Here is a 27,463-nt window from a genome sequence, read left to right on the forward strand (position 1 = left end):
CCATGAGCCTCTGTGGTTGTTTTGGGATCTTTGTCTCTTATTTGAGTCAGTGTTGTGTCTCGTTGTGACTCCCATGTAAATGAGGGGGAGGAGGAAGGGTTGGCATATGCAGACTAAACCGAACACATGGGGAAAGATGTATTCGTTCAAATGTAGCCAAAATGAGAAATGAATCAAATAACTGAAAATGTAATGTATCATACTCTGAAGCTGTCCTAAAATGGACACCATACAACTATGGACACCATTCACCAGGTTTCCTCAACTGGCGGCCCACAGGCCAAAAAGTTATATTTGTCGCTCCAAGATATGAGAATTTTTCCAAGTGATTTTAAATGTGGAAATCTGTTCCCAAGTACTCCAACCCATAATAGAGACACGTGATCATATACAAATGTAAGCGAAGTCAATTTGCAGTCTACAAATGATTTGTAATTTTGTTTCCGACCCCCTGACCATTCGCTCAATCCCCAAATGTGCAATTTTTGGCTCCAACCGCCGTGTCTTTGTGAGATGCAGATTAGGTGAACGGATGATCTCCGCATGTGGGGTTCCCACCGTGAAGCATGGAGGTGGTGGTGTGATGGTGCTTTGCTGGTGACAGAATTCAAGCCCACTTAACCAGCATGGCTACCACAGCATTCTGCAGAGATATGCCATCCCATCTGGTTTGCGCTTAGTGGGACTATCATTTGTTTTTCAGCAGGACAATGACCCAACACACACTTCCAGCCTGTGTAAGGGCTATTTGACCAAGAAGGAGAGTGATGGAGTGCTGCATCAGATGACCTGGCCTCCACAATCACCTGACCTCAACCCAATTGGGATGGTTTGGGATGAGTTGGACCACAGAGTGAAGGAAAACAGCCAACAAATGCTCAGCATATGTGGGAACTCCATCAAGACAGTTGGAAAAGCATTCCTCAAGAACCTGGCTGAGAGACTTCCAAGAGTGTGCAAAGCTGTCATCAAGGCAAAGATTCTTCCTTTGAAGAATCAAAAATATATTTTGATTTGATTGACACTTGTTTGGTTACTACATGATTTCATATGTGTTATTTCATAGTTTTTATTACATTTATGTATTACTACATTTATTCTACAATGTAGAAAATAGTAAAAATAAAAACCCTTGCATGAGTAGGTGTGTCGTAACTTTTGACAGGTACTGTACATGTCATATTTCTGCTGTTGGGAAGAAAATAGGATGTTATATTTTTCTGCATGTTGGTAGGACAAGGCATTGTATGTGTGTGCACATGGAAGTAAGGAGGCGATACAAATGTGATGAGACTAAAATGAAAGGGCATTTAGTTGACTAAAATGGCCCACTGTTTGTCATTTTGACAACTAGACTAAATCATTATTCAAATGACAAATGTGACTAAGTCTTCATTATATTTTATATTTTAGTCAAAATGACTAAGACTCCCCCCCCCCCCCCCCAAGGGGGCCAAAATGAACACTGGTGTGTGAGAGAGATAGAAGTGTGCGCGCACCAGTGTCTATTCCATGTATTCAGTGTGGGTTCTGTGGTTGCCATGGCACTGTAAAGTAGCCTAGGCAGAAAGCTCTGTAAGTACTGTACATATTTGTATTATATCTAAGTGGTTTTTGTTACATTTCTAAATCAGGGTTTTGGCTCTATATCTTGTGTTCTTGACTCTCAAGAGTTTCAGGACTGTGATGAAAAGTATTCGGGGTTGATAGCTAGCTGGCTGTTTGGATTCAAATAACGTGACTTTTTGTTTTGTCTGTTTGGAAGTATTAAACCCACGACTGCATGCTGTGTCCATAGGTACCAGAGGAAGTTCAGGGACTGTTCAGGGAATGCTCCTGACCACTGCCGAGATGTGGCTTTTCGTGTGCTTTTCAGCAGCTGTGGCATCACACAGGTGGGTGCTACATTCATGGCAAAGGAGGACCAGTACCAGAGGAGTGGATCCAATGTATTGACTGACCATTCAGAGAAGCAGGTGTAGTGCACTGTTGAAGAAGCGCTCCGGGCTTATTTTCTTTGTTTCTCATTGGCTGTCCCGTCGATGCCCTTTCCACTGAACCTACATTGCCTATCAAATACAAATTGCCTCAACTTAAAACCAAGCAGAGAGACTTTTAATCTCCATTTACATTTTGTTGTGTTTTTACTTTTTATGTGCTATGAGATTTTGGAAAGCGTACAAACATAAACATATTTTTTTTTATGAATTATTAGATCTGTAACCCAAGTATGGTTAGTGTTGTAGCTTAGGTCTACTGTGTTAATATTTTTTGAGCCAACTTGTTTTGTGCAATCGTAGATGATTTAAAATTCCTTATCCACTTGGGGTTGTATTGTGTTTTAAATGATCAAATCTATCTAAATGTATTCAGTGTGTGTGCATGTTTGTGTATGTGCACCAGTGTGTGTGTGGCCAACGGTGGTGGGTATGAATGACATCAGTGTTTGGCAATCGGTGAGAAGGCAGACTCGCAGCTTTTCCCGTCGCACTCCCTGTAGGGTGACGCAGCTCTTTCCATTCACCCGCCGTCTCTAGGAGAAGTCAATTACAAAGAGGGGGTGGGGGGCTAGCTGAATTGAAGTGGTCTCCATAGCAACACTTCAGAGCTGGAGCCAAGGAAGGAGTCATCATTGTGGTTTGCCGGAATGAGAGAGGGGGAGAGAGGAAAGAGAAGGAGAGGAGATGGCGAGAAGAAAGAGGGAGAGATAGAGGCGTCCCAGCCAAGAGCAGTGACTCAGATATACTCAGCTGTCAGACAACACCCCTCTCTTTCTTTATAGATCGATAACACGGGCTCCGTCAGTCTAGCCCTTGACCACGATAAGGACAGTTAACACAACGCAGCCTGTTGATAGACCAGGGACAAAACGCCCTGTTTAGACTGGACAACTAGATGGGACCCGTCTCCCACAAACGCACACACAGATCCACATTCACACGCAGGAATACTGTCCATCGAAAGAAAACGACGGCTTGGATTTTCCCATGGCCTTAAAGTTGAATGACATGTCAAGGAGTAATATTAACCCGAGTTCTGTTACATCACCCACCATACCTGGCTATGTTCTCCAAATATTCCTCTGAGTACACCTGTTAAAATTCCCATGTATTAGTTCACCATGACCCGCGTGTATGAGAAGAAGCGGACTGAGCCTCATAGATGCATCGTTTCTGTTTCAGAATGAAGAGGTGCTGTAGCTCTGCTGGCGTTGCTGTTCTGTCTGGGATCAGGGAGAATAACGTCCCTCAACAGCAGTAGTGGAGAAAATACTCCATTGTCATAGTTGAATGAAAGTAAAAGCTATACATCAAGTTCCTTATATATACACACTAGCAAACCAGACGCCACGATTGTCTCGTTTAAAAATATATATATATATTTTTAAATTATTAATGGACAGACGATCACTCCCACATGCAGGCATAATTTACAAATGCAGTATTTATGTTTAGTGAGTCCGACAGATCAGAGGCAGTAGGGATGATACCATGTTATATTGATAGGTGTGTGAATCATATTGCTGTCCTGCCTGAGAATTTGAAATGTAACCAGTACTTTCTGGTGTCAGGGAAAATGTAAGAGAGTAAAAAGTACATATTTTCTTTAGGAATGTAGAGAAGTTTAAACTTTTTATTTATTTTTTTAAATAGGCTAAATAGTAAAGTACACATATCTCAAATGACTTCAATTATTTTTACGCCACTGTTCAGTCACAGGACCGAAACTACAGAGACCACACAAACTGACACCTGGGCTGAGGACGTTGCTAGACATGGTGGTGCAACAGAGCGTGGAGCTGAGGTACTTGGAGGCCAGAGTGACAGCCAGGTGGATGAGCTGAAGTGAGAGAACACCATTTTAGAAAACAGGCTGGGCACTGGCAGAAAATAATGTGGGCAGGTTAGTATAATAGTGGGGGTCATGAGCTGGAGCTGGAGGATGTGGTCTACGTGGGCCTCTCCTCAGTCTTCACCATCTTTGATAAATCACAATAAAACACATCAACTTCAGTGGCTTTCTGCTCTTCTCCTCTATAACACAATAAAAACAAATGTGGGATGTTTCGTATCTTTCTATTTATTCTGTGATGTCGCATTCAAGCTCGGTATGGGCATTGCTGAACTGTACAATGAAGGCTTGTTAAAAGATCTGTTTCTCTCCCGTCATTCACTATCCACTCAACTTAAACTAATTGAAGCAAACGATCGTCTTTGATCCAATGTGTGGTGCCACTGAGTCGCGAGCATATCATACTATACTGTAATAGTGAACCTGGCCACACCAATTGTGCCCCTATTAGACTTGTTAAAATATATTTTTTTATTGCCTGAGACTAATGAAGAACCACAACCTTCAGAAATCAGATATTACTTTTAATAAAACAACCTTGGTGTTTTATTGGTAGACCTTAATAAGACAATGTCTAAGGAGAGGATTCTATACAGCATCAACTATCTTTGGCTGATATTACATGGCACATTAAATAACCACCAAAAAAAAGAGTCCTAATTTCACCTATAAACACCAGTCATTAAATAAATCATTACTATCAAGAAAAACAATGTGAAGAAAACTCTAATGAAAAAATAAAGCTTTGTTCTACAGATTCAGCAGTGCTAGTTTTACATTAGTGCAGTTGAGAGCATCCTTGAAATAGCATAGACTACTACATACCAACTACAAATACAATGACATTCATGTTCTCTTCAGAATCCATAGAAACGTTTTGGTTTTACAATTTGGAGAATTCCTGTACAAGAACACCATTGTTTTTGTTAAACGATTCAATGCATACCTTCCATCTAAAAATGTTTTTGTTTTTTTTATCCATAAATACATAAATCAACTATATTTATCCCCACTGGGACAATACAAATGCCCAAATAATATGTATTACACCATTTGATACACAATCGTTTAAATTAACATTAAAAACATAACTTTGGCAAGACAGCAGAAATGTTCAAAATAGTTTGAGGACCCAACCCAGTATAGACTGAGGAAGGCTAAAGGCACAGCTATTTTCCTCTGGAGTGGTTTACCCTTGAAATACTGTAAAAAATTTACCACAGATTTTTATGTAAGGTGTTGAGACACGTGTATTGTTTATATTATTGGTATGTTGAGATCAGGATATGAAATATATTTCACATGGGACTGAAACATAAAAACAATTATGTATATAAAATATGAGTTGTGTATTATTTCGTGACAAAATGCTGTGTAGACATGATAGGAAACATACACTGAGTACACCAGAACGAAACACCTTCCTAATATTGAATGACACACACAATCCATGTCTCAATTGTCTCAAGGTTTACAAATCCCTTTTTGACCTGTTTGCTCCCATTCATCTACACTGATTCAAGTGGATTTAAGTGACATCAATAAGGGATCATAGCTTTCACATGGTCAGTCTGTCATAGAAAGAGCAGGTGTTCTTAATGCTTTTGTATACTCAGTGTACAGTATTCCTGTTGTATCGTATTGTACCCCCCCAATCACATAAAGTACAGTCACCCCAAAACAGAATATAAAAAGAGGGACACACAACATAACTGAGAAAGCAGTCCGTATTTGATCAACTGGCTCAACTATACCTGTATGCCAATAATTGGTGTAGAATATTCTGAACCTGCCTCCCGTCTCTGTGAAAGGAGGTCTCCCATTGTCTCTGTTCAGCAACAACATCAGCAGGCAGTCTGAATCAAGGACAGACAGATGGGCTGTAGTGATTCCATCCAGCCTCAGGCCGGTCTATACCCTGCCGAGGACACTGGCCATAGGCTCCCCTGGCTGTCGCTCAAATGGGGCAGTGTTGGTTGGACAGACAATCCGCCTGAGGGATTTTGTTTGTTTTTGTCCACAAAATAGGACGAACGGTCCTCAGGGTCCAGCACTGTATGCGACTGTGATTACTAACAATAGTTTGAAGGCACTCATAGAGGTTTACAGGCAAAGTGTGGATGGATGGATTAATAATGGCTTCCTCTGAAGGTCCAGGTGTTGGGTTGTCCTGCGGTTCCTCTGTGGGGGGTGAGGGGGTTCCGGACTACTCACTGAAGCTGAAGTGTATGGCTGGGTTTGATGGGTTCACTGAGGTGGGGGAGGAGGGCCCTGCACTGGACACTGTGCTGGGGGGGCCACTGCTTACTGCGCACACACAATGATAAGAGAAAGAGAGAGACCCACACAAACAGAGCAAATATTAGGTGAAAGTAATTGAGTTGTGATTGAAATTGGGGATATTAGAATATTAGGCATAGTCCTGGGTGAAACTCAACTACTGGTGTTTAATCTGTTTTTACTCCATATATCTCCATCCAACCACATACAAAAACACTACATGGCCAAAAGTATGTGGACACCTGCTTGTCGAACATCTCATTCCAAAAACATAGACATTAATATGGAGATGGTCCCCCCCTTTGCTGCTATAACAGCCTCCACTCCTCTGGGGAAACTTTCCACTAGATGTTGGAGCATTACTGAGGGTCTTGATTCCATTCAGCCACAAGAGCATTAGTGAGGTCGGGCACTGACGTTGGACGATTAGCCATGGCTCAAAGTCGGCGTTCCAATTCATCCCAAAGGAGTTTGATAGGGTTGAGGTCAGGGCTCTGTGAAGGCCAGTCAAGTTCTTCCACACAGATCTCGACAAACCATTTCTGTATTGACCTCGCTTTGTGCAGTGGCATTGTCATGCTGAAAGGGCCTGCCACAAAGTTGGAAGCACGGAATTGTCTAGAATGCCATTAGTAGTGTTAACATTTCCCTTCACTGGATCTAAGGAGCCTGAACCATAAAAAAAAACAGACCAGACCATTATTTCTCCACCAAACTTCACAGTTGGCACTATGCAGTCGGTCAGCTAGCGTTCTCCTGTCATCCGCTAAACCCAGATTCGTCCATTGGACTGCCAGATGGTGAAACGTAATTCATCACTCCAGAGAACGCGTTTCCACTGCTCCAGAGTCCAATAGCGGCGAGCTTTACACCACTCCAGCCAACACTTGGCATTGCGCATGGTGATCTTAGGCTTGTGTGCGGCTGCTCGGCCATGGAAACCCATTTCATGAAGCTTCCGACAAAGAGTTATTGTGTTGACGTTGCTTCTAAGGGGCAGTTTGGAACTCGGTAGTGAGTGTTGCAACCGAGGACAGACGAACAGACCACTCTGCGGTCCCGTTCTGTGAACTCATGTGGTCTACCATTTCGCGGCTGAGCCTAGACGTTTCCACTTTACAATAACGGCACTTACAGTTGACCAGGGCAACTCCAGCAGGGCAGAAATATGACTGACTTGTTGGAAAGGTAGCATGCTATGAAGGTGCCACGCTGAAAGTCATGGAGCTCTCCAGTATAGGCCATTCTACTGTCAATGTTTGTCTCTAGAGAGTCCGTGGCTGTGTGCTCGGTTATATACACACCTGCCTGCAACGAGTGTGGCTGAAATAGCCAAATCCACTAATATGTTTCCACATAATTTTGCCCATGTAGTGTATCTAAGTTGCCCTAATGTTTACCTTTTATACTAGCTATTCAAATTAGTAACTAATCAGACCATTATTACTGTTCCAGCTGGCTACATTAGGTATGAAACGTTAAGCGCAGCACATGATTAATAGCAATTTCGCCAGCACCTTGTATATGTGACTCGTTTCAGGAAACTAGGCGTATGGTCGCACATCACTACTTCACATGAGAGGCATTTGAACATTTCTGTTTATTACGTGAGCTGTTCAGTATGTGTTGAGTCCTTTCTACCGCGCCGTTAAAAAAAAATTATATATAACGTTAGCCATCGAGAACTACAAAAGTTTTGCTACTTTTCTAAACATTGATGCCCTGAATTTACCAGGTGCTTTAGACAGATCAGTTGGAAAAAAGTGATTAGCTACTTTCTGCACATGACACGGTCAGTGTGAACCGGAGTAACTTGACAACGCTGGACAAACAAGATGTAGATACAAACAAAACAGAGTTAAATGGTTCCAGTGAAGCATTCATCCTTGTATAAAGTTGAGAGTTGTGCAGCGGTCTAAGGCGCTGAATCTCAGTGCTAGAGACGTCACTGTAGACCCTGGTTCGTTCCCGGGCTGTATCACAACCGGCCGTGATTGGGAATTCCATAGGGCACAATTGACCCAGCGTTGTCCGGGTTAGGGTAGGGTTTGGCCGGGGTAGGCAGTCTTTGTAAAAAAAATAACTTGTTCTTAACCGACTTGCCTAGTTAAATAAAGGTTACATTTAAAAAATGGAGTCTAGCTACATTTTCTGATATTATAATTTTGTCAAAGTCGTTTTCATTGCAAGTTCAAGCGTATTGGGTTACGTGTGTGATGTGTAGTAATATTATTTGAATCAGAAATCCATTTTCATTCTTAGTTATAGCTAACTAACATTTAACCTGGTTGGTTAGCTTTAGCCACCTGCAGTAACTAATAGACACTAAGTAACTAATAACTATAAAATATTTTATCTGGACACTGTTGTTGATATTGCTACTATGCAAGTAGCCATTGCAGTATACTGTTTACACCGTGTGTAATCCTGGCATGTGACAAATCAACTTTATTTTATTTGACATTGTTTTTACCAGAGACTGTAATGTGAAGAACATGTCAGAACAAAGAACAAAGTCAGATTAGGATATAGGCCAAGGATTAGATAGTGTACTTTTACCTGCAGTTTTTCCTTATTGTAAGATACTACTTTCACCACTTTTAGTCTTGAAATCGTTGGTTGTTTACTACACTACCTTACTCCCTCTGTTTAGCACATGGCCTCACGTGTGAATCCTTAAAGAGATGGGTGGAGCTAAGACTTGAGATGGTGTGAATGATGCTGAATGGGTGTAGACAAAGATGAACTGTCCAGTAGGTGTACCAAAACATTCAAGGGCCATTTTCTCAAAAGTAAGTTACAAGTTTATCAACTTTCAAAGCAGAATTACTTTCCCATTGTTCTTCAACTGGAGTGTAATGATATACCATTCTCTGAGTCTCTACTTTTATCCAATGTAAAAAACACAATTTTCAGATTTTGCTACATAAGAATCGAGGCGGTCGTCACATATTTCAAATTCTCTCTCATTGACAGACGGGCGAGTGTCATCATGACATTGCGGCACTTTGGGGTGAACACCCACTTGTCTCAATCAATGAGAGAAGATTGTACATAGAGCCAAAAATTTATTTAACTGAATAACAGAGAATTTTCAAAAATTGCAATTAGACATGGAAGTTTAGAAGACGCGTTGTCTTTCAAGTTGAGAATTGAGGAAGTATTGCCAATTTAAAAGGATGTTCTGAAAATCTCTATGCTACGTTTAACATTACCTACCTAGTAACGCCTGTCAGCCAGCTGGACCAGTAATAATGGTCTAACTAGGCAATACTTTTAATAGCTACTTCTGTACTCAATTCCGTTGCACTGACTATTGGGAAAAGAAACAATGTCACGCCACCTCAAATGAAAACAAAACTGCTATTCATCCAAGCGACACTTCTAACATCCAGCATGTTTTCTACTCCTCCTCCACACCATAATAGACATTAAATGGGTTATGAGGAATAAGGAGAGAGAGAGAGAGAGAGAAAGAGAGACCGAGAAAGCAGCTCAGAGCAGCTGTTGAAGCAATCCTAAAATACTGGTAAAGGGCCAAATGAATCACCATGTAGCCCACTGGAGGCACAACGAGTGGGAAGGGAGGGAAGAGGGAGGGGGGCACCGACAACAACAGACCCCGGTGGCGAGTCGGAGACGGCTCGGCAAAACTAAGTGGTATTATTATGCCGAGTCCTACTTTACAGAAGTCATAATTGATCACGCTTCTCCTCTTGGCGATGAAAGACAAAAACACAAGGCTCTCGTTTAGTATGACAGATTAAGGGCCAGCAAAGCAGGCTTTTTATATCTCATGCAGTGGAGGGGGAGAAAACTCTCTTTCTCTGCCTGGTTTTGGGTGCTGGTTAGGCTGTTAGCCTGTGTCATGATCATTAGGCAGTAACAGGCAACAAACGCAAGAAAACAGACTGAAAATGGGGAGGTACTAATGGGATTTATTATGTTTAAAAAAATAAATCTACCGCATACCCTATTGAACACAACTCTGCTCTAGGACAATGTAAGTGTGGCTAAGACTAAGCATTGCTATTGTGGTGTTGGGTCCTTTTCATTTTCATGTTTGTAGATCTGATCTACCCATGAGGTTGGGAGGAGCGTCCGCCATATTGCTTACACCCATCTGAGTAAGGGCTTGGGGTAGTGGTCGGACGGACACGGAGGTCAGTATACTCACAGCATAGTGGGTGGGTGGGGGGCCGAACAGGAGTTTCTGAGGAGGAGAGGGCCTTTGGTGGGGGGTAGGTGTGTGCCTGGCCATACCCCTGGCTTGACGTGTCGAACAAGACAGAGAGAGCTGGAGGGAAACGATAAATGGTATTTATATAAGCTGTACACTACTAAACATTATATTAGGAGACCTACAGGGGACATGTATTATATGCCAGTGAGAAAGACAGTGACGACTCGGACACAAAATATACACTACATGACCAAAAGGTATGTGGACACCTGCTCAGCAAACATCTCATTCCAAAATCATGGGAATTTATATGGAGTTGTCCCCTTGTGTGGCCTACCAACTCGTGGCTGAGACGTCGTTGCTTCTAGACGTTTCCACTTCACAATAACAGCACTTACAGTTGACCGGGGCAGCTCTAGCAGGGCAGACATTTGACGAACTGACTTGTTGGAAAGGTAGCACATCTATGGTGATTGCATGACTATGTGCTCAATTTGATCCAACTATCAGCAACAGGTGTGGCTGAAATAATTGAATCCACTAATTTGAAGTGGTGTCCACAGACTTTTATAGTGTATGTACTTGTTAGCTTGTTCCCAAATCTGTTTGTACTGTCTTGCCAATAGTGTGCAAGCTAGGCATGTTGCTTCTGGAAAGCACCAAATACCTACCTTGACTAGAATACCTACCTTTCATGGTCTTAGCGTGGGCGTCGCTGCTGTCCTCACACACAGCATTGAGGAACTCGTCCACCTGCTTGAGGGACAGCGAGTTGTGCAGCGTCTCCAGTGGGTAGATAGAGGGCACCATGGAGCAGCCTTCAAAGCCTGCAGCGGAGAGGAGACACACAGTTGCACCACCCCTCCATCTGATCAAGGAGAAGTGGTGATACAGTAATACAGCACGTAGCCCCTTCCCCAATGGCCCGGGCCACCATTTCTGGTAATTAAACCATCTGACATCAATGTGACGTCACTTGATGGAGAAAGGTAGACATGGGCGTCCAGCAGGACACCGTGCGAGGACCATGCCAAAATCCAGCCAAGTCATTCACACTAAAGTAGCAAGCCATAGAGACTCAACTAAAGACCTGTTTTGCATTGCGAACGGCGTACACGTCCTGCGCCGAGGCCTAGTGTTGTGTGACGACAGCCTTTTCTCTCTCACTCACACACACACACACACACACACTGCAGCCCAAAAGAACACCATGATGGAAGCGATATCACCACACAAACACAAGGAATGGATGAGGTCAAGCAATGCATCATCCATCCATCCATCATTCATTCATCCATTTTCCAGAATACATGCATTCAGCCATGCATTTCTCCCCGAACTGTCCAACGTGTTATACATTCTAGTCTTCCGCTGATATGTTAAATCTTCCCCCAACAGACTGACAGTTTAATTGAGATTCATCAATGTGTTAATGTGATTTCTCAAGAGATAGGCCACAAGTAACCAATCAAGTAACTTGGTCAGGACGGACTGCCACCAACCCCAACGATTATACTGTGGTGAAGCTTTGCTGGAGCTTTTGAGTTTGCTGAGCTTCAGCCATAAGCATTTCCAACATCATCATTAAATCTGGGTAAGCCACGGTCAGAGGAGAACATGAGAGGGTTTTGCCCTGCCAAAGTCTCAGATGACAACGCTAAAGAATATAAAAGGCCTGTAGCCACAAAGAAACTCAGAAAAAGGTCCTAGGGATCCTGTTAAAACATGTTCTAAGACAACAACAAAAACATCCAGCTCAGAGTAGGTTTTTAGGATAAGACACTGCTCAGAAACGGAGTCAGGTGTAAAATCAATTCATAAAAAAAAGGTTCTCTCAGCTGGTAATTACGATAGTTTGAGGAACCGCAAAGGAAGAATTGTGATTGTTGACAATGTTGAAAATATGGGGAATAACCAATCGCAGAGGCATCGCCAGCTGTGAACTCTATTGCACGCTTCAGACAAAACGTACATTTCAGTCACTTAGCAGACGCTCTTATCCAGAGCGACTTACAGGAGCAATTAGAGATAAGTGCCACCGACAGATTTTCCACAGTAAATGTAAAACGTTTGACAGATTTTTAGTTTGACACTATCACTTTGCCTACTCTTAATTCTTCCCTAATATATTGGCTTGCGTAACCTTTTTTTTTTTACCAATTCTGATACTTTGATAGTATTACTGTTATATCAACACACTCGTCAACTCCCGTTTAAAAAGTCTAAATCGCTTGGGCACAGTAGGCATCAAGTCACTTGCACAAAGCATTTAGATGAAAATGATAGACCCTTCCAACACAATCAAAGTTAACATAGATGCCTTCAAATGCCCAATTTAAGCACATTTTTTAACAATGTAATATTGCGCTCCAAAAGGGACAACTTGAAATAACATGTAGGTTAAAGAAATAGTAAAAAATAAGTGATCATTTATTCACCTAATGGTTATGAGTTATAAGTATTTAGGCATATCATGTGAAATAGTCCTTGTGAAATAATTGTCAAAAGCGCAAGATACAGTCGTCGGAAGTTTACATACACTTAGGTTGGAGTCATTAAAACTCCTTTTTCAACCACTCCACAAATTTCTTGTTAACAAACTATAGTTTTGGCATGTCGGTTAGGACATCTACTTTGTGCATGACACAAGTAATTTTTCCAACAATTGTTTACAGACAGATTATTTCACTTATAATTCACTGTTTCACAATTCCAGTGGGTCAGAAGTTTACATACATTAAGTTGACTATGCCTTTAAACAGCTTGGAAAATTCCAGAAATGAAGTCAAGGCTTTAGAAACTTCTGATAGGCTAATTGACATCATTTGGGTCAATTGGAGGTCTACCTGTGGATGTATTTCAAGTCCTACCTTCAAACTCAGTGCATATTTGCTTGACATCATGGGAAAATCAAAAGATATCAGCCAAGACCTCAGAATTTTTTTTTGTAGACCTCCACAAGTCTGGTTAATCATTGGGAGCAATTTCCAAACACCTGAAGGTACCACGTTCATCTGTACAAACAATAGTACGCAAGTATAAACACCATGGGACCACGCAGCATCATATTGCTCAGGAAGGAGACTTGTTCTGTCTCCTAGAGATGAATGTACTTTGGTGCGAAAAGTGCAAATCAAACCCAGAACAACAGCAAAGGACCTTATGAAGATGCTAGAGGAAACAGGCACAAAAGTATCTATATCCACAGTAAAACGAGTCCTATAAATCGACATAACCTGAAAGGCCGCTCAGCAAGGAAGAAGCCACTGCTCCAAAACCGTCATAAACTGTCATCATTGACTTCGGGACAAGTCTCTGAATATCTGTGAGCGGCCCAACCAGAGCCCGGACTTGAACCTGATCTAACATCTCTGGAGAGACCTGAAAATATTTGTGCAGCGACACTCCCCATCCAACCTGGCAGAGCTTGAGAGGATTTGCAGAGAAGAATAGAAGAAACTCCCCAAATACAGTTGTGCCAAGCTTGTAGAGTCATACCCAAGAAGACTCTAGGCTGTAATCGCTGCCAAAGGTGCTTCAACAAAGTACTAAGTAAAGGGTCTGAACACTTTTGTAAATGTCATATTTTCAGTTGTTAAACATTTCTAAAATATGTTTTTGCTTTGTCATTATGGGGTAGTATGTAGATTGATGAGGGGGGGAGGAAAATATATATAAATCAATTTTATAATAATAAATGTGGAAAATCAAGCCATCTGAATACTTTCCGAAAGCACTGTAGGCCTAGATTATTTATGGCTTGATTACATGGAAATATCAAAACGTTCTTTCAACAACTCCGAAGCCATAGCATATGGCGCAGGAACCACGGACATGTTGCCTTTTAGGCCAAATCATGAGGTTACTAGAGAGACATATATAGCTATTATTTTTACCCTTAAGAGTAGGGGTAAAAGGCTCTATTCTCATCACTTACGACCATTTTTCTACTCTGAGACGCTTCGTGGATACGGCCCCTGACCTATAGCTCTCTTTGCCTTTCCCCTCTCTCTCTGCTTGCCTCGGTCTGTCTAGCTCCATCGTTTCTTCTCCCAGTCTTTCCACCTCTAGTTCCCCCTCTTTGTGCTGCAGCCTTTCCCCTCCATATGGATATCACATTCAGCTCACATACCAGATGCAGTGAGAAGAGAAGACTGAATTCTACACTGCACCATTCATTCACTACCTGTGAGACCTTGTGGAAGAGACACACAACATAGAACTACACTATATATTCCAAAGTATGTGGACACCACTTCAAGATAGTGGATTCGGCTATTTTCAGCCACACCCGCTGCTGACAGGTGTATAAAATCGAGCACACAGCCATGCAAACTCAATAGACAAACATTGGCAGTAAAATGGCCGGTACTGAAGAGCTCAGTGACTTTCAACCATCATAGGATGCTACCTTTCCAACAAGTCAGTTCGTAAAACTTCTGCCCTGCTAAAGCTGCCCCGGTCAACTGTAAGTGCTGTTATTGTGAAGTGGAGACGTATAGGTGCAACAACGGCCCAGCCGCAAAGTGGTAGGCCCCACAATCTCACAGAATGGGAACGTGGAGTGCTGAAGCGCGTAGCGAGTTCCAAACTGCCTCTGGAAGCAACGTCAGCACAAGAACTGTTTGTCGAGAGCATCATGAAATGGGTTTCATGGCCGAGCAACCGCACACAAGCCTAAGATCACCATGCCCAATGCCAAGCGTCAGATGGAGTGGTGTAAAGCTCGCCACCATTGGACTCTGGAGCAGTGGAAACGCTGCTCCAGACGCTTTACCATCTTGGCAGTCCTACGGACGAATCTGTGTTTGGCGGATGCCAGGAGAACGCTACCTGCTCGAATGCAGTGGCAACTGTGAAGTTCGGTGGAGGAGGAATAATGGTCTGGGGTTGTTTTTCATGGTTCGGGCTAGACCCTTTAGTTCAAGTGAAGGGAAATCTTAACGCTATACAATGACATTCTAGACAATTCTGTGCTTCCAACTTTGTGGCAACAGTCTGGGGAAGGCCCTTTCCTTTTTCCCGCATGACAATGCCCCCGTGCACAAAGCGAGTTCCATACAGAAATAGTTTGTCGAGATCGGTTGGGAAGAACTTGACTGGCCTGCACAGAGCCCTGACCTCAAACCCATCAAACTAATTTGGGATGAATTGGAAGATTGACTGCACTAATGCACTTGTAGTGTGAATGGAAGCAAGTCCCTGCAGAAATGTTCCAACATCTAGTAGAAAGCCTTCCCAGAAGAGTGGCGGCTGTTATAGCAGAAAAGGGGGGGACCAATGCCATATTAATACCCATGATTTTGAAATTAGATGTTCTACGAGCAGGTGTCCACATACTTTAGGTCATGTAGTGTATTTGTGCGGTCGGTTTTTATCCTTGCATTAGCAACACATTACAGGCAGGGTTGGGGAGTAACAGATTTGTAATCTGTTACAATTTTTTTTAACTGTAATCCTTTACGTTACAAGCTAAATTATTGTACTCAGATTATATACTTTTTAAAAACTAGATTACTTTTAAATTCAGAAAGGATTTTTTTTTTTTTTTTTTACACTACTCTTTTCTCAATGACATTCTATTCGGCATTGAAAAAAAGGCACAAGTTTAAGTTTGTTCCACCTTATCAAGTCTGGCCAGAAGACCACTGACCCAAATGGGTTTGATGGATTGCAGGAATAGGCTTTTGTAGGCTACAGTCCAAGCTCTGCCTTCCAATGGCATGACTGCTGTTTGCATCCAAATATTATCCAACTTGAATAAACGCTTGGAGGTAAGGGTGACAGCAGTGGTGTAGTCTACGGCGATACGGATATCACTTATTATTATCTACATAGCGCATTGATGTGAATCACACTGCTGCTCTCTCATTTAGCTATTTGCGCTTTACGGATTGTGGTTGTTGTGGACGAATGATCACAATCCAAATGTGTATTTGAACCCAATAATGGTTGAATTGAATAAGTTTAAGGTGCCTATCAATCATTGTTTTTGAAACCAGTGGACAGCCAGTGAAAATTGTGCTCGTAACAGCTGCACAGTGCGGTCCCAGCATATGGAATAAAATTGGGGAATTTATTGCTTTTTTTAAATGTAATCCATAGGCCTAATGGACACGTTCAAACTCGCACACTTTTGATAGACTTTTAAAGGGGCCATCTGTAGTTGAACCATCCATTTTTGGACACACAAGTTCCCAGACATTTCTGGGGGGGGGGGGGGGGGGGGGGGGGAATAGCCTAGCCCTCACCCTCCGATCCAACAGGTCGCAGACATGCTCAATGGGATTGAGATCAGGGCTCTTTGCTGACCATGGCAGAACACTGACATTCCTGTCCTGCAAGGAATCACGCACAGAACGAGCAATATGGCTGGTGGCATTGTCATGCTGGAGGGTCATGTCAGGATGAGCCTGCAGGAAGGGTACCACATGAGGGAGGATGATGTTTTCCCTGTAACACACAGCGTTGAGATTGCCTGCAATGACAACAAGCTCAGTCCGATGATGCTGACACACTGCCCCAGACCATGACAGACCCTCCACCTCCAAATCAATCCCAATCCAGAGTACAGGCCTCGGTGTGACGGTCATTCCTTCGACGATAAACACGAATCCGACCATCACCTCTGGTGAGACAAAACCGAGACTCGTCAGTGAAGAGCACTTTTTTCCAGTCATGTCTGGTCCAGCGACAGTGGGTTTGTGCCCATAGGGGATGTTGTTGCCGGTGATGTCTGGTGAGGACCTGCCCTACAACAGGCTTTACAAGCCCTCAGTCCAGCCTCTCTTAGCCTATTGCGGACAGTCTGAGCACTGATGGAGGGATTGTGCGTTCCTGGTATAACTCGGGCAGTTGTTGTCATCCTGTACCTGTCCCGCAGGTGTGATGTTCGGATGTACCGATCCTGTGCAGGTGTTGTTACACGTGGTCTGCCACTGCGAGGATGATCAGCTGTCTGTCCTGTCTCCCTGTAGCGCTGTCTTAGGCTTCTCACAGTACGGACATTGCAATTTATTGCCCTGGCCACATCTGCAGTCATCATGCCTCCTTGCAGCATGCCTAAGGCACGTTCACGCAGATGAGCAGGGACCCTGGGCATCTTTTGGTGTTTTTCAGAGTCAGTAGAAAAGCCTCTTTAGTGTCCTTAGTTTTCATAACTGTGACCAGTAGTGCTCAAAGCATGCCATTCCATGAGCGCAGCATTTAATTTTCAACTCGAATCAATGAGCCCAATCAGTCATCCATGACAACAAAATCATAAACAGAGTAGGGCTGGGTAATAAGTCCTTCGTTTTGGGGTTATGCTCAGAGAAAACAATTAGGTTAATCTATACTTCCAAGTCCTATTCTTGAAAATCAAAGGGTATAACATTTATTGGAATGACTGGAATTCTGATAGACTTTGGTTTTTAATGTAAAGATATAATTTAATCGTATTATATGTAGTAGACCGCAATGGGTTAGAGGAAGTCAAACATCCATATATGGCAGCTATGTAAACTTTAACATGGACTTATCCTGCAATCGAAGTGGTTAAATTGGTAACACATTTTTATTTTCTTCTAACGCCTCTTAAGGGGAAAGTCATCTAAAAGTAACTGAATAATCAGATTACGTTACTGAGTTTGGGCAATCCAAAAGTTAAGTTACTGATTACAATGTGGCAGGTAACTAAACTAGTAACTAAACAGATTACATTTTGAAAGTAACCTACCCAACCCTGGTTACAGGTTTTTCACTGATCCGGATAAACCCTGAAATGTGTTTTAACCATGTACGGAGGTTCTCTCAGTTAATATAAGACATCATGGCAGCTGTATTTAGCTTTCAAAGGCCATCATTTCTTTTGCCTGCTAGCCAAACTAAAGACAACGTCATTTGCTAGCTAACACAACTCTCAAAGAATTCAAGTTCCCGACAGCTACAAAAATAGCTGGTTTGGCATATTTAAAAAATCCAGAGCACCTTTAAACAGTCTCATATTATTTTGGGATTCTTTTGGTCTGGTACATACAGTATCTTCAGAAAGTATTCATACCCCTTGACCCATTCAAACTGTTGTTACAGCCTGAACTCAAAATGTATTACAAATATTTCTCTCACCAATTTACACACAATACCCCATAATAAAAACATTTTGAAATGTTGCCAAATGTATTAAAAATGTAATGCATAAATTTAAATTTACCTAACGTATTGCCTAAAGTTTGTGAATACTTGAAGAAGCACCTTTGGCGGCTATTAAAGTTGAGAGTCATTTTGGGTGTCTGTATCAGCTTTGCACATCTGGATTTGGGGATTTTCTCCCATTCTTCCTTGCAGATGTTCTCAAGCTATGTTAAAGTTAGATGGGCAGCAGCAGTGAACAGCAATCTTCAAGTCTTTCCACAGATTTTCAAATGGTCCTTCTTGCCCGGACGGCTAGCTCTAGGAAGTTTGAGATATATATATATATATAACATTTTCCAATGATGGAGACCACTGTGCACTTGGAAACTTTCAAACACTCTATAAATTGTTTTATACCCTTCCCCAGATATAATTGTGATGAGGCATATATCTTGGAGCTCTATATGGACTGTTCCTTGGACTTCATGGTGCAGCTTCTGCTCTGACATGCACTGTCAACTGTGGGACCTTATAAAGACAGTTGTGTTTGCTTCTATATCATGTCCAAACAATTGAATTGGCCACAGTTGGACTCCAATCAAGTTGTAGTGAAATCAAGAAATTCCCGTTTCCCTTGCCTTTCCATTTGGAGTGTCATAGCAGAGGGTTGTGAATACTTAAATACATGAGATACGCATTTTATTTTCTTCAATACTTTTGTATAAAACCTGAAAACAGGTTTTCACTTTGTCATTATGGGGGTATTGTGTGTAGACAGGTGAGAAAGAAAAAAACATTTGAATCCATTTTGAATTCAGGCTCTAACTACAAAATGTGGAATAAGTCAAGGGGTATGAATACTTTCTGACGGCACTGTACGTTGCTTTCTGCAAGCATGGCCAACAGAACGTGTGTAACAATCGTAACATGGCAACCTCATATGTCGCTAGCGGTAAATGACCCAAAATGCACTAATGATTTTGAAATAGTACCTTAGATTTATAATATTTAACTGTGCAACTTCACTAGTTTTGAACCCCTCAGTGTTCATATTCACTCTCCACATAATGATGTTGAAACTTTGCTATTTTGTTTCCTGGGTCACAAAATGCCATTTCTGAAGGCTTTTCTTTTGTGTGGGTGGCATCCCTAGTGGTAGGGAGGAGGGAGATCCAAATAAAAAGACGGCGCGAGAAAACATCAGGCTGACAAATTCATGGAAGAGAATGATACTCCATTTACTAGTCTACTAAGGAGAATAGTAATAAAGTATGAAGTATTTCCTAAAATAACTCAAGTGATTTCCTGTACAGCTACAGAGCTCTGGACTGATGTCTAGTACTCTCAAGGGTGGAGATGCGTAGGCACAAAAGGGGGACATCGATTCAAGCTCCAGAAACCCCTGAAAAATCGGTAGTTTACTGACAGACCACCGCTTAATTAGCTAACGACCTAGATATTCACCACAGACAGATCTTAGATCTTAAATCTTGTCAAAAGACCAACATATCATTAATGGATTCTCAAATGGCACCCAAATGGTACCTCCCATAGTGCAGTGTCACCATCATTCCAATTAAGTATATCTGAATCAACAATCAGGCAGCAGTCCCAAAAGGACAGTACAATAGTTGTTGGTGCCACTTCCCATTCACCCCCACCTGTTCATAGTGTTTGCTGTGTTACCCCCAACCTAGGGGGTAGCATGCATTGCACTTCACTCAGCAGCAGAAACCCTTCTAGAAGAGGTTTGTCCATGGTCATTCAATAGTAAAGCCATGTAGACTTGCCAACATGCAGAGGCAGTGCTGGTTGTCGTGCAGTTTCCAGAGCAGGGGCTGGCCAGAATACGGCATCAGGTACAGCAGCCACAGTGCCTTAGGATTGCCTTTTCTTTTTCTGTCAAGCCCGATAAAAAAAGATCTCGAAATGAAATGAAAGCTGGCAAAAGATCCTTTTGGATGAAAAGCCTCAGCAGCAAAATGAGTAAGGGGTATCGCTCCATCGATAGGAGAATGAACACTCCCTTTATAGTTGCCACTGCTGCATTTTCTGGCAGGCATGCAGATAGACAGAGCAAGAGACGGGTTAAGAGACAGACAGGGAAGGAATAGGGCAACAAATTAGACTGATGCCATTCTCATGTAGACAGTGATACCGAGTTAGACAAAAAAAAACTAAATGAAGACAGAAAAAAAAAAAAAAAAAAAAAAAAGTGGGGAGAGGGAAAAGCAAAACAACAAGCCTGCATTGGCAGCACCCCAGCACTGCATGAAGGGGTGGAGGGGAGGACACGGGAGGTCTACAGAGGGCTGACCGTAGAGGCACTCGGGGAGGTCTTGGCCAGACACCAGCCAGTTCCTGAGGAGGCGCAGATGGTAGGGGCACTGGTGCAGGTGGTGGGCCATGGCCCTGTCCAGAGAGGCCAGAGGGGGGCAACACAGGAGGGCCGGGTCAGTGACGAGCCCCTTCAGCAGCTGGGCTACAAGATGCTCGTCTAGGGGCTCTGAGGAAGAAGAGGCAGAGCGAGGAAGAGAGCACAGTGGAAGAGGAGCAAAAGAAAAAGACTGTAGGTGGGCCCGTACGTGCATAATGCTAAAGGGGCAGGCGCTCGTTTTCATTCTAAAGAAACAAGGCTACAGGTCCCAGGCTCTCATCCACTCAACTGACACATGGAGAAAGGAAAAACAACTGTCCAGCTACAGTTCTCACCATCTGATTATCACGGGGTAATGCTGTGTAATGGGTAATGCACATTGGAAGCCTAAAAATGGTAGAAATGCTTACAGGCACGTCAGTCATAATGCCTCTTTCATCTCCATGAGTTACAAGGCTTTTTTTGGACTCCCAACACCACACCTGTCTCAGGAGTGTAGAAGATCACAAAGGGCGATTCTTTCTTTCAAGAAAAAACTGAACTACAAAACAAGGAATCAATGTTTTCATGTGGAATAAAAAAAGAAGAAGCATTTTTACCTCAAGGGGGAATGTCAGATCATAGAAAATGGGAACACACCTGAAGACCCTATGAGTAGTACCTCATAATCGCCTCAGAAATACTGTAAACAATTGAACAGACGTAACGATATCTACCGGAGACAAAGATTGGCCCAATGTCAATCTCAAATAGCTCCTTTGATCCAATGCATCATTCATGGCAACACAGTATTGTGCGACTGTGGATGTCTAACTTAGATAGAGGTCAGAACAAAGGCAACAGGTGTTAATGGGCAGATGGAGTGGGTTGGTTACATGAATGAGGGTCTGTTGAGTACTGTAGGTCGGATGAAGAGTTACTGTGCATCAGTAACGGGAAATCCCTGTTTAGCGCCCGCTTGAAAAACATAAATCAGACCAAAGAGACACAGAAAAGCCATTTATCCACCCCACCTCTCTTTTAAGTACTGCCAGTTTATATAGCTATTCATTTGCGATGCAGGTCCAGACCGTACTGTATCCAAACCCACCTTTCTACATACTGCATGGGCTGCACTGTTTAAGGCCACCTATAAAAACACTGATCACCGTAGCCATCGCATTGAGTACCAGCAGAAGTCCACGCAAATCTCTGTCAACACAGACACCATGTGTGGAATCTCTCAATTACGGAGGCTACGCATAGTCCATCTGCTCCTCGTAGTCAGACGATCCAGGCACTTGAATGACATACAATACTGCTATTCGGGAAACTCCCTCCATCCTCAATCTGTTCAACGGAGCGAGAGGAAGAGCAAGGCCCAGAGTCGGCAGTTTGAATGGGTCTCTCCATAAACCAAGCTACAGAAGAAGAAGTCCCAACACATGTATATTTGTTCACTGTCGAACAACGTTGTACACAAATGCTCACCACTGTTATTTTCCCCCATCGTAGCAGCTCAGCTCCAATTGGTTGGGGCAAATCTGACTGCCATCAAAGGGTTCATCCATGCACGACGAACCCATCCAACCCGCTGGATGGTACACTGCTGCCTGGACACCTAGGCCATGCCAAGTACCAATACCTTTAATAGCGCACAGCAAAGTACATAGCAACAAGACTAGCTTGAGACCAGGAAGAGAGACGGGAGAAATGAACGGTTGGTTGGTCAATCCCCCAGAAGTTTCCGATGATTAAGTGGCGTGGACACACAAAGCAACACACATATGGCAATATCTCTTACACAGAACGTTGTAATGTGAATGCCCTTTCTGTCAATCACCAAGTGGTACAGCCACATTTGAACGCCAAAACATGAATTAAAATGAAAGGATATAGACTCAACCCTTCCCTCCATCACCCATCGTTTGGATACTATTATTCCGTAGGTTTAGCACAAACTCCGTTTTCAGTGGGTCAAACTGAAAGGTCTATCGCGAGTCGAACAAGAGATTTGACAGTCATTTCACGAGTAAAAAGTTTTTTTTTTTTTTGAAGGCTATTCATTTGCTTTAAACACGGGTTATCCTAATCTAAAAGTAGACTGGAATGGTGGAGGGGCTAATCGTCTCGCCAGAGAATGGGTTTGAATGAACAAATAGGAGCATGTGAGGATAAGTAATATGTATACACAGCAACACATGGTGATATATCGGAGGCGATATATTCCATATACAAACACTGAGTGTACGAAACATGCTCTTTCCATGACATAGACAGACCAGGTGAAAAGCTATGATCCCTTATTGACGTCACTTGTTAAATCCACTTCAAAATCGGTGTAGATGAAGGGAAAGAGACAGGTTAACAAATTATTTTTTTTATGTGCTGAGACATGGATTGTGTATGTGTGCCATTTAGACGGTGAATGGGCAAGACAAAATATTTAAGTGCCTTTGAACGGGGATATGGTAGTTAGTTGGTGCTTGAGGCCACCGGTTTGTGTCAAGAACCGCAACGCTGCTGGGCTTCTCACTCAACAGTTTCCCGTGTGTATAAAGAATGGTCCACCAGCCAAAGGACATCCAGCCAACTTGACACAACTGTGGGAAGCATCGGAGTCAACACAGGCCAGCATCCCTAGGGGAACGCTTTCGACACCTTGTAGAGTCCAGGCCCCGACAAATTGAGGCTGTTCGAGGGCAAAAGGGGTTGCAATTCAATATTAGGAAGGAGTTCCTAATGTTTTGTACACTCAGTGTATATCCATCCTGTAGGAAAATGGTGGATCAGATGTTAACAGATAAATGCAGTGTAGAGGCCGATAAACACAGATGTTGCTAAGAATGAACGTTGAAACCAAACAGATGGAGACAGGACGTCTTGTGAAGTAGAAACTCAAGAGAAATCGAGATCTTGATATGGATGTAATTACGCAGCCAATTTCAAACCCAAAATAGTTCCCCCCCCCGAAAGACATGCAAGATATAAAAGGGAAACTAAGGAGTGGCGAGGTATACTTGAAAAAAGGCAGACATACCGTTAGTCGGATGCCTGGCAAACGACACAGAAAATCTCTTTACTGCCGGCATAGAGAACAGCTCTGAGGAAATAAGAAGGGTAACTGGCGTTACTGGGGATACATGCTACCTGTGCACATGCCTGTATCTAGTGTGAGTGCATATGTACCTACGTGTGAGTTTTCCTGACCCCTGTGTCTTTAAACAAATATATTTATTTATTTATTTATTTATTTAACTAGGCAAGTCAGTTAAAAGAACAAATTCTTATTTACAGTGACGGCCTACACACACCCTAACGACACTGGGCCAATTGTGCGCCGCCCTATGGGACTCCCAATCACGGCCGGTTGTGATACAGCCTGGAATCAAACCAGGGTCTGTAGTGACGCCTCTAGTACCCGAGATGCAGTGCCTTAGACCGCTGCGTCACTCGGGAGCCCAAGTAGTTCCTCTCTATAATGCTGCAGCTATGTACGGTATACGTTTGCCTGTGTGTGGTGAGTGATATGCAGCATGGGAAGGCAGCATGGAAAAAGGGGTAATGAAGGAACAATGGAGAAGGTGGATGGGATGGAAAAGCAAATGATAACGCAATTGTGGTCGTTTTGAATGGAGACAGAGGACTGACATTTGCGTAAGTCACCAATAGCCTAAAATGTACTTAAATCTTCAATCTTTCTGGAACAGTCTTTCGAGTCTATTCTCTCTAAAGAATATGCTACGACAAAATGATCTGGAAAGGAAACATCCAGTGATGGCAACTGAGATTTAACATCAACCTAGATTACAATAGTGTAACCATCTGGATTTGAGAGCTGTGACTGTAAACACAATCAGTGCTCATTTGTCTTTGGCCAGCATTATGTGAGTGAGTGAGTGAGTGTGTGTGTGAGTGTGTGAGTGTGTGAGTGAGTGAGTGAGTGAGTGAGTGAGTGAGTGAGTGAGTGAGATTGCAAAAACACAGAGACAAAACCCCCATCACCAGAGAAAAGCCTTGGTGTTATTCTAAACCCCGCACATCTCTAGTCTCCTACAAGCAAAAGATGTAACATCTTCAAGCATAATATTAAAGCGACCGTTTCTTAACGTGTACCTAATACGGTGAAAACAAAGTGCACAGTGACACCCATTGGACAAAACGGGCACTTCAATTCAATCCGCATTGGAACAATCGTTCCTCTTCACATGCAGGTGGGCAGGTAATTTGGTCTTCATATTACATACTGTGCAGTTACTATCAGGGCGCTCGCTGATCTGATGACGAGAGGTAGGTGTCAGCTTTTGGATTAAATTAAGCCAATCTTTGTGCTCCAACATTTCAAGCCATATGCCCTGATGAAAACATGTGCGATAATCAGAGTTCAATTTAGACGAGGACCCCCTGGGTGGCTATAATAATAGTCAACTCACCATTTCACTCTATAGTGAGCCAGGAAATGGTGGTATGCAAGTGGGAATTATGCAATGCTGGATTAATGGATCTCAAGGCAGATTTCAAGCCTTCGCTTCCCTAAATTAAGGGGTTAATATAGAAAATTCCCCGTTGATTAACAAATCCTTTTACCCCCTAGTTATGACATGACATGCACACTGATACAGAATATATACAATTGTATAGACAAGATTTACTTAGCAACCTAATCACACACAGGTTATGTCATGTAATCAAAGGGAACCCATGTTGCTTTGATTAGGAGAAGCAGGATTACTGGTCATGGGTAACGCATTTGATTGTGCGCAATCCAATACCAATCCATGCTCAGCATGCAATGTATTAGCATATAATCACAATTGTGGTCCCTGCTCATGCTGTTGGGGGGTGGGGGACCACTCGAGCAGAGGATTGTTCTAGAGGCAGAAGGATAGAGGGGGGAAAGGAGGGCTCACAGATAATTTGGGTGATGAAATAACGTCTTGTCCACCAAGGTTGGGAAGGAGAGTAAAGAGTGTTTGAGCAGGAACTAAAAATGGCAGATATGGCGGACATTTTTTTCCCTTTTTCTTTTTTTACGGGCACCGTACGGCATTTTCAGCGTCCATTTGAAAAGACAGGAGCCAGATAGCGGTCGATAGTGAGAGAGAGAGATGGATAGAGGAAGGACGTACCATCTCCAAAAGGCAAACCGGGGGACAGGGGGGGTTTGCGGTGGTGGGTGCGGACGTAGTCCCGCAGGTTGGGGGCGCTAGAGGACACCCCCAGGACAGAGGCACTGAAGAGGCCCGAGCACAGGGACCCTGTTGTGGAAGAACCGCGGGGTGGGAGAGAGGAGGGGAATGGGGAGGGGGGAGGGGGGTTGTTAGTTCTCATTGCACACCATGCGGTTCTTAATAAGAGCAGTTCAGTGTTGCTAAGGGGTATGTGTGTGTGTGTGTGTGCCTGTGTGTGTTTATGAATAGAGTGGAGCACACAAACGGAGACCACTCCTAACAGCGGGCCCCTAACCCCTCCTAAAAGAAAAATAGATAAAGCCTCTCCTTAAGGTCTCCTCCTGGGAAAGGAGACTGCCTAAAGGCTTTACACTTATATCGACAACTGGTAGGACCACAGACAAAGGATGACATATATTTAAGAAATAAGGGGGACTAATTGTATCTGAGGTTATATTGAATCAACTTGTGGAAGTTTCCTTGCTTCTCTTGACAGATTCATGTAAATGGAGACAGACTGGAATAGCATCCGGGGGGGGGGTCTGCGGAGCCCAGACCCCCATATATAGAGCCCTATTGGCAGGAGAGGTCCTTGGTGGTGGGGCTCTAAGGCTACATCCCAAATGGCCCCCTATTCCCTACATAATCCAGGACTTTTGACCAGGCCCATGGTAGTGCACTATAAAGGGAATAGGGGGGCCATTTGGGACACAGCCTAAGATGGCATTCTCTCCACTGACTCTCCATTGACCTCTGGCTTACATAGTCTAAGCCTGGGAGCTTTGGCTGCCGGACCTACCTACCACTATGGAGTCACGGCAGCTATGCAGCCATCAGAAAGAGAGAGGAGAAAAGGAGCGAGAGGGAGAGACAAAGAGGGAGGGAAAACAGACAGAACGAGAGAGCGAGAGAGCGAGACAGAGAGACAGAGAAAGGGAAAGAGAGAGGTACAGAGAGAGGGAAAGGGGGGAGAGAGAAAGAGATGGCCGGAGAGAGAACGAGAGAGCAACAGAACGAGACAGAGAACGAGAGAGCAAGCGAGACACAGAGAGAGAGAGGTCATTCACATGACCCAAAGAGATTAGTGAGCGCTGATGACAGCGTTGCTGAAATATGACAGTGGCAGCAGTGGTTGGCAGAAACCAGATACCCACCTAGGCCAGTCGGTTTGATCTCAGGGGACTGGCGCGAGCAGGAGGGGAAGAGGCGGTAGGAGGCGCCCTTGGAGGAGCCGGGGGAGGTCTCGGAGAGGACCTGGGTGGGGACAGGGAGATTGTCACAGTGCGACAGACCGAGACAGACAGACAAACAGCTGACACTTAGACAGGTAGCGAAATAATCATGCAGTCACTAATGGAGACATCAAATCAAATGTTATTAGTCACATGTGCCGAATACAACACCTTACAGTGAAATGCTTACTTACGAGCCCCTAACCGACAGTGCAGTTTCAAAAAACATGGATAAGAATAAGAGATAAAATTAACAAGTCATTAAAGAGGAGCAGTA

The 27,463-nt window shown here is 43.3% G+C and overlaps 1 protein-coding gene across 11 annotated transcripts in view; it reads right to left on the reverse strand.

The window, feature by feature from the left end:
• Nucleotides 1–4,064: 4,064 nt before the first annotated feature.
• The window catches only part of LOC110491905 (inositol hexakisphosphate and diphosphoinositol-pentakisphosphate kinase 1), a 71,099-nt gene continuing 47,700 nt past the window's right edge, over nucleotides 4,065–27,463 (reverse strand). For 4 of the 11 annotated variants that reach the window (XM_021565775.2, XM_021565765.2, XM_021565758.2 and 1 more), the window contains exons 25-30: nucleotides 27,109–27,208; nucleotides 25,913–26,041; nucleotides 23,824–23,886; nucleotides 11,005–11,142; nucleotides 10,310–10,429; nucleotides 4,065–6,159 (exon numbers count right to left, since the gene is read on the reverse strand). In XM_021565775.2, coding sequence (XP_021421450.2) covers nucleotides 6,059–6,159; nucleotides 10,310–10,429; nucleotides 11,005–11,142; nucleotides 23,824–23,886; nucleotides 25,913–26,041; nucleotides 27,109–27,208 — 651 coding nt within the window. In that variant the 3' untranslated portion in view covers nucleotides 4,065–6,058. Of the gene's footprint in view, nucleotides 6,160–10,309; nucleotides 10,430–11,004; nucleotides 11,143–20,744; nucleotides 20,934–23,823; nucleotides 23,887–25,912; nucleotides 26,042–27,108; nucleotides 27,209–27,463 lie in introns of all 11 variants that reach the window. The other 7 variants (XM_021565820.2, XM_021565793.2, XM_021565783.2 and 4 more) reach the window with 3 other exon arrangements.

This window comes from Oncorhynchus mykiss, chromosome 2 (assembly GCF_013265735.2).
Source record: "Oncorhynchus mykiss isolate Arlee chromosome 2, USDA_OmykA_1.1, whole genome shotgun sequence".
Lineage (NCBI taxonomy): Eukaryota > Metazoa > Chordata > Actinopteri > Salmoniformes > Salmonidae > Oncorhynchus > Oncorhynchus mykiss.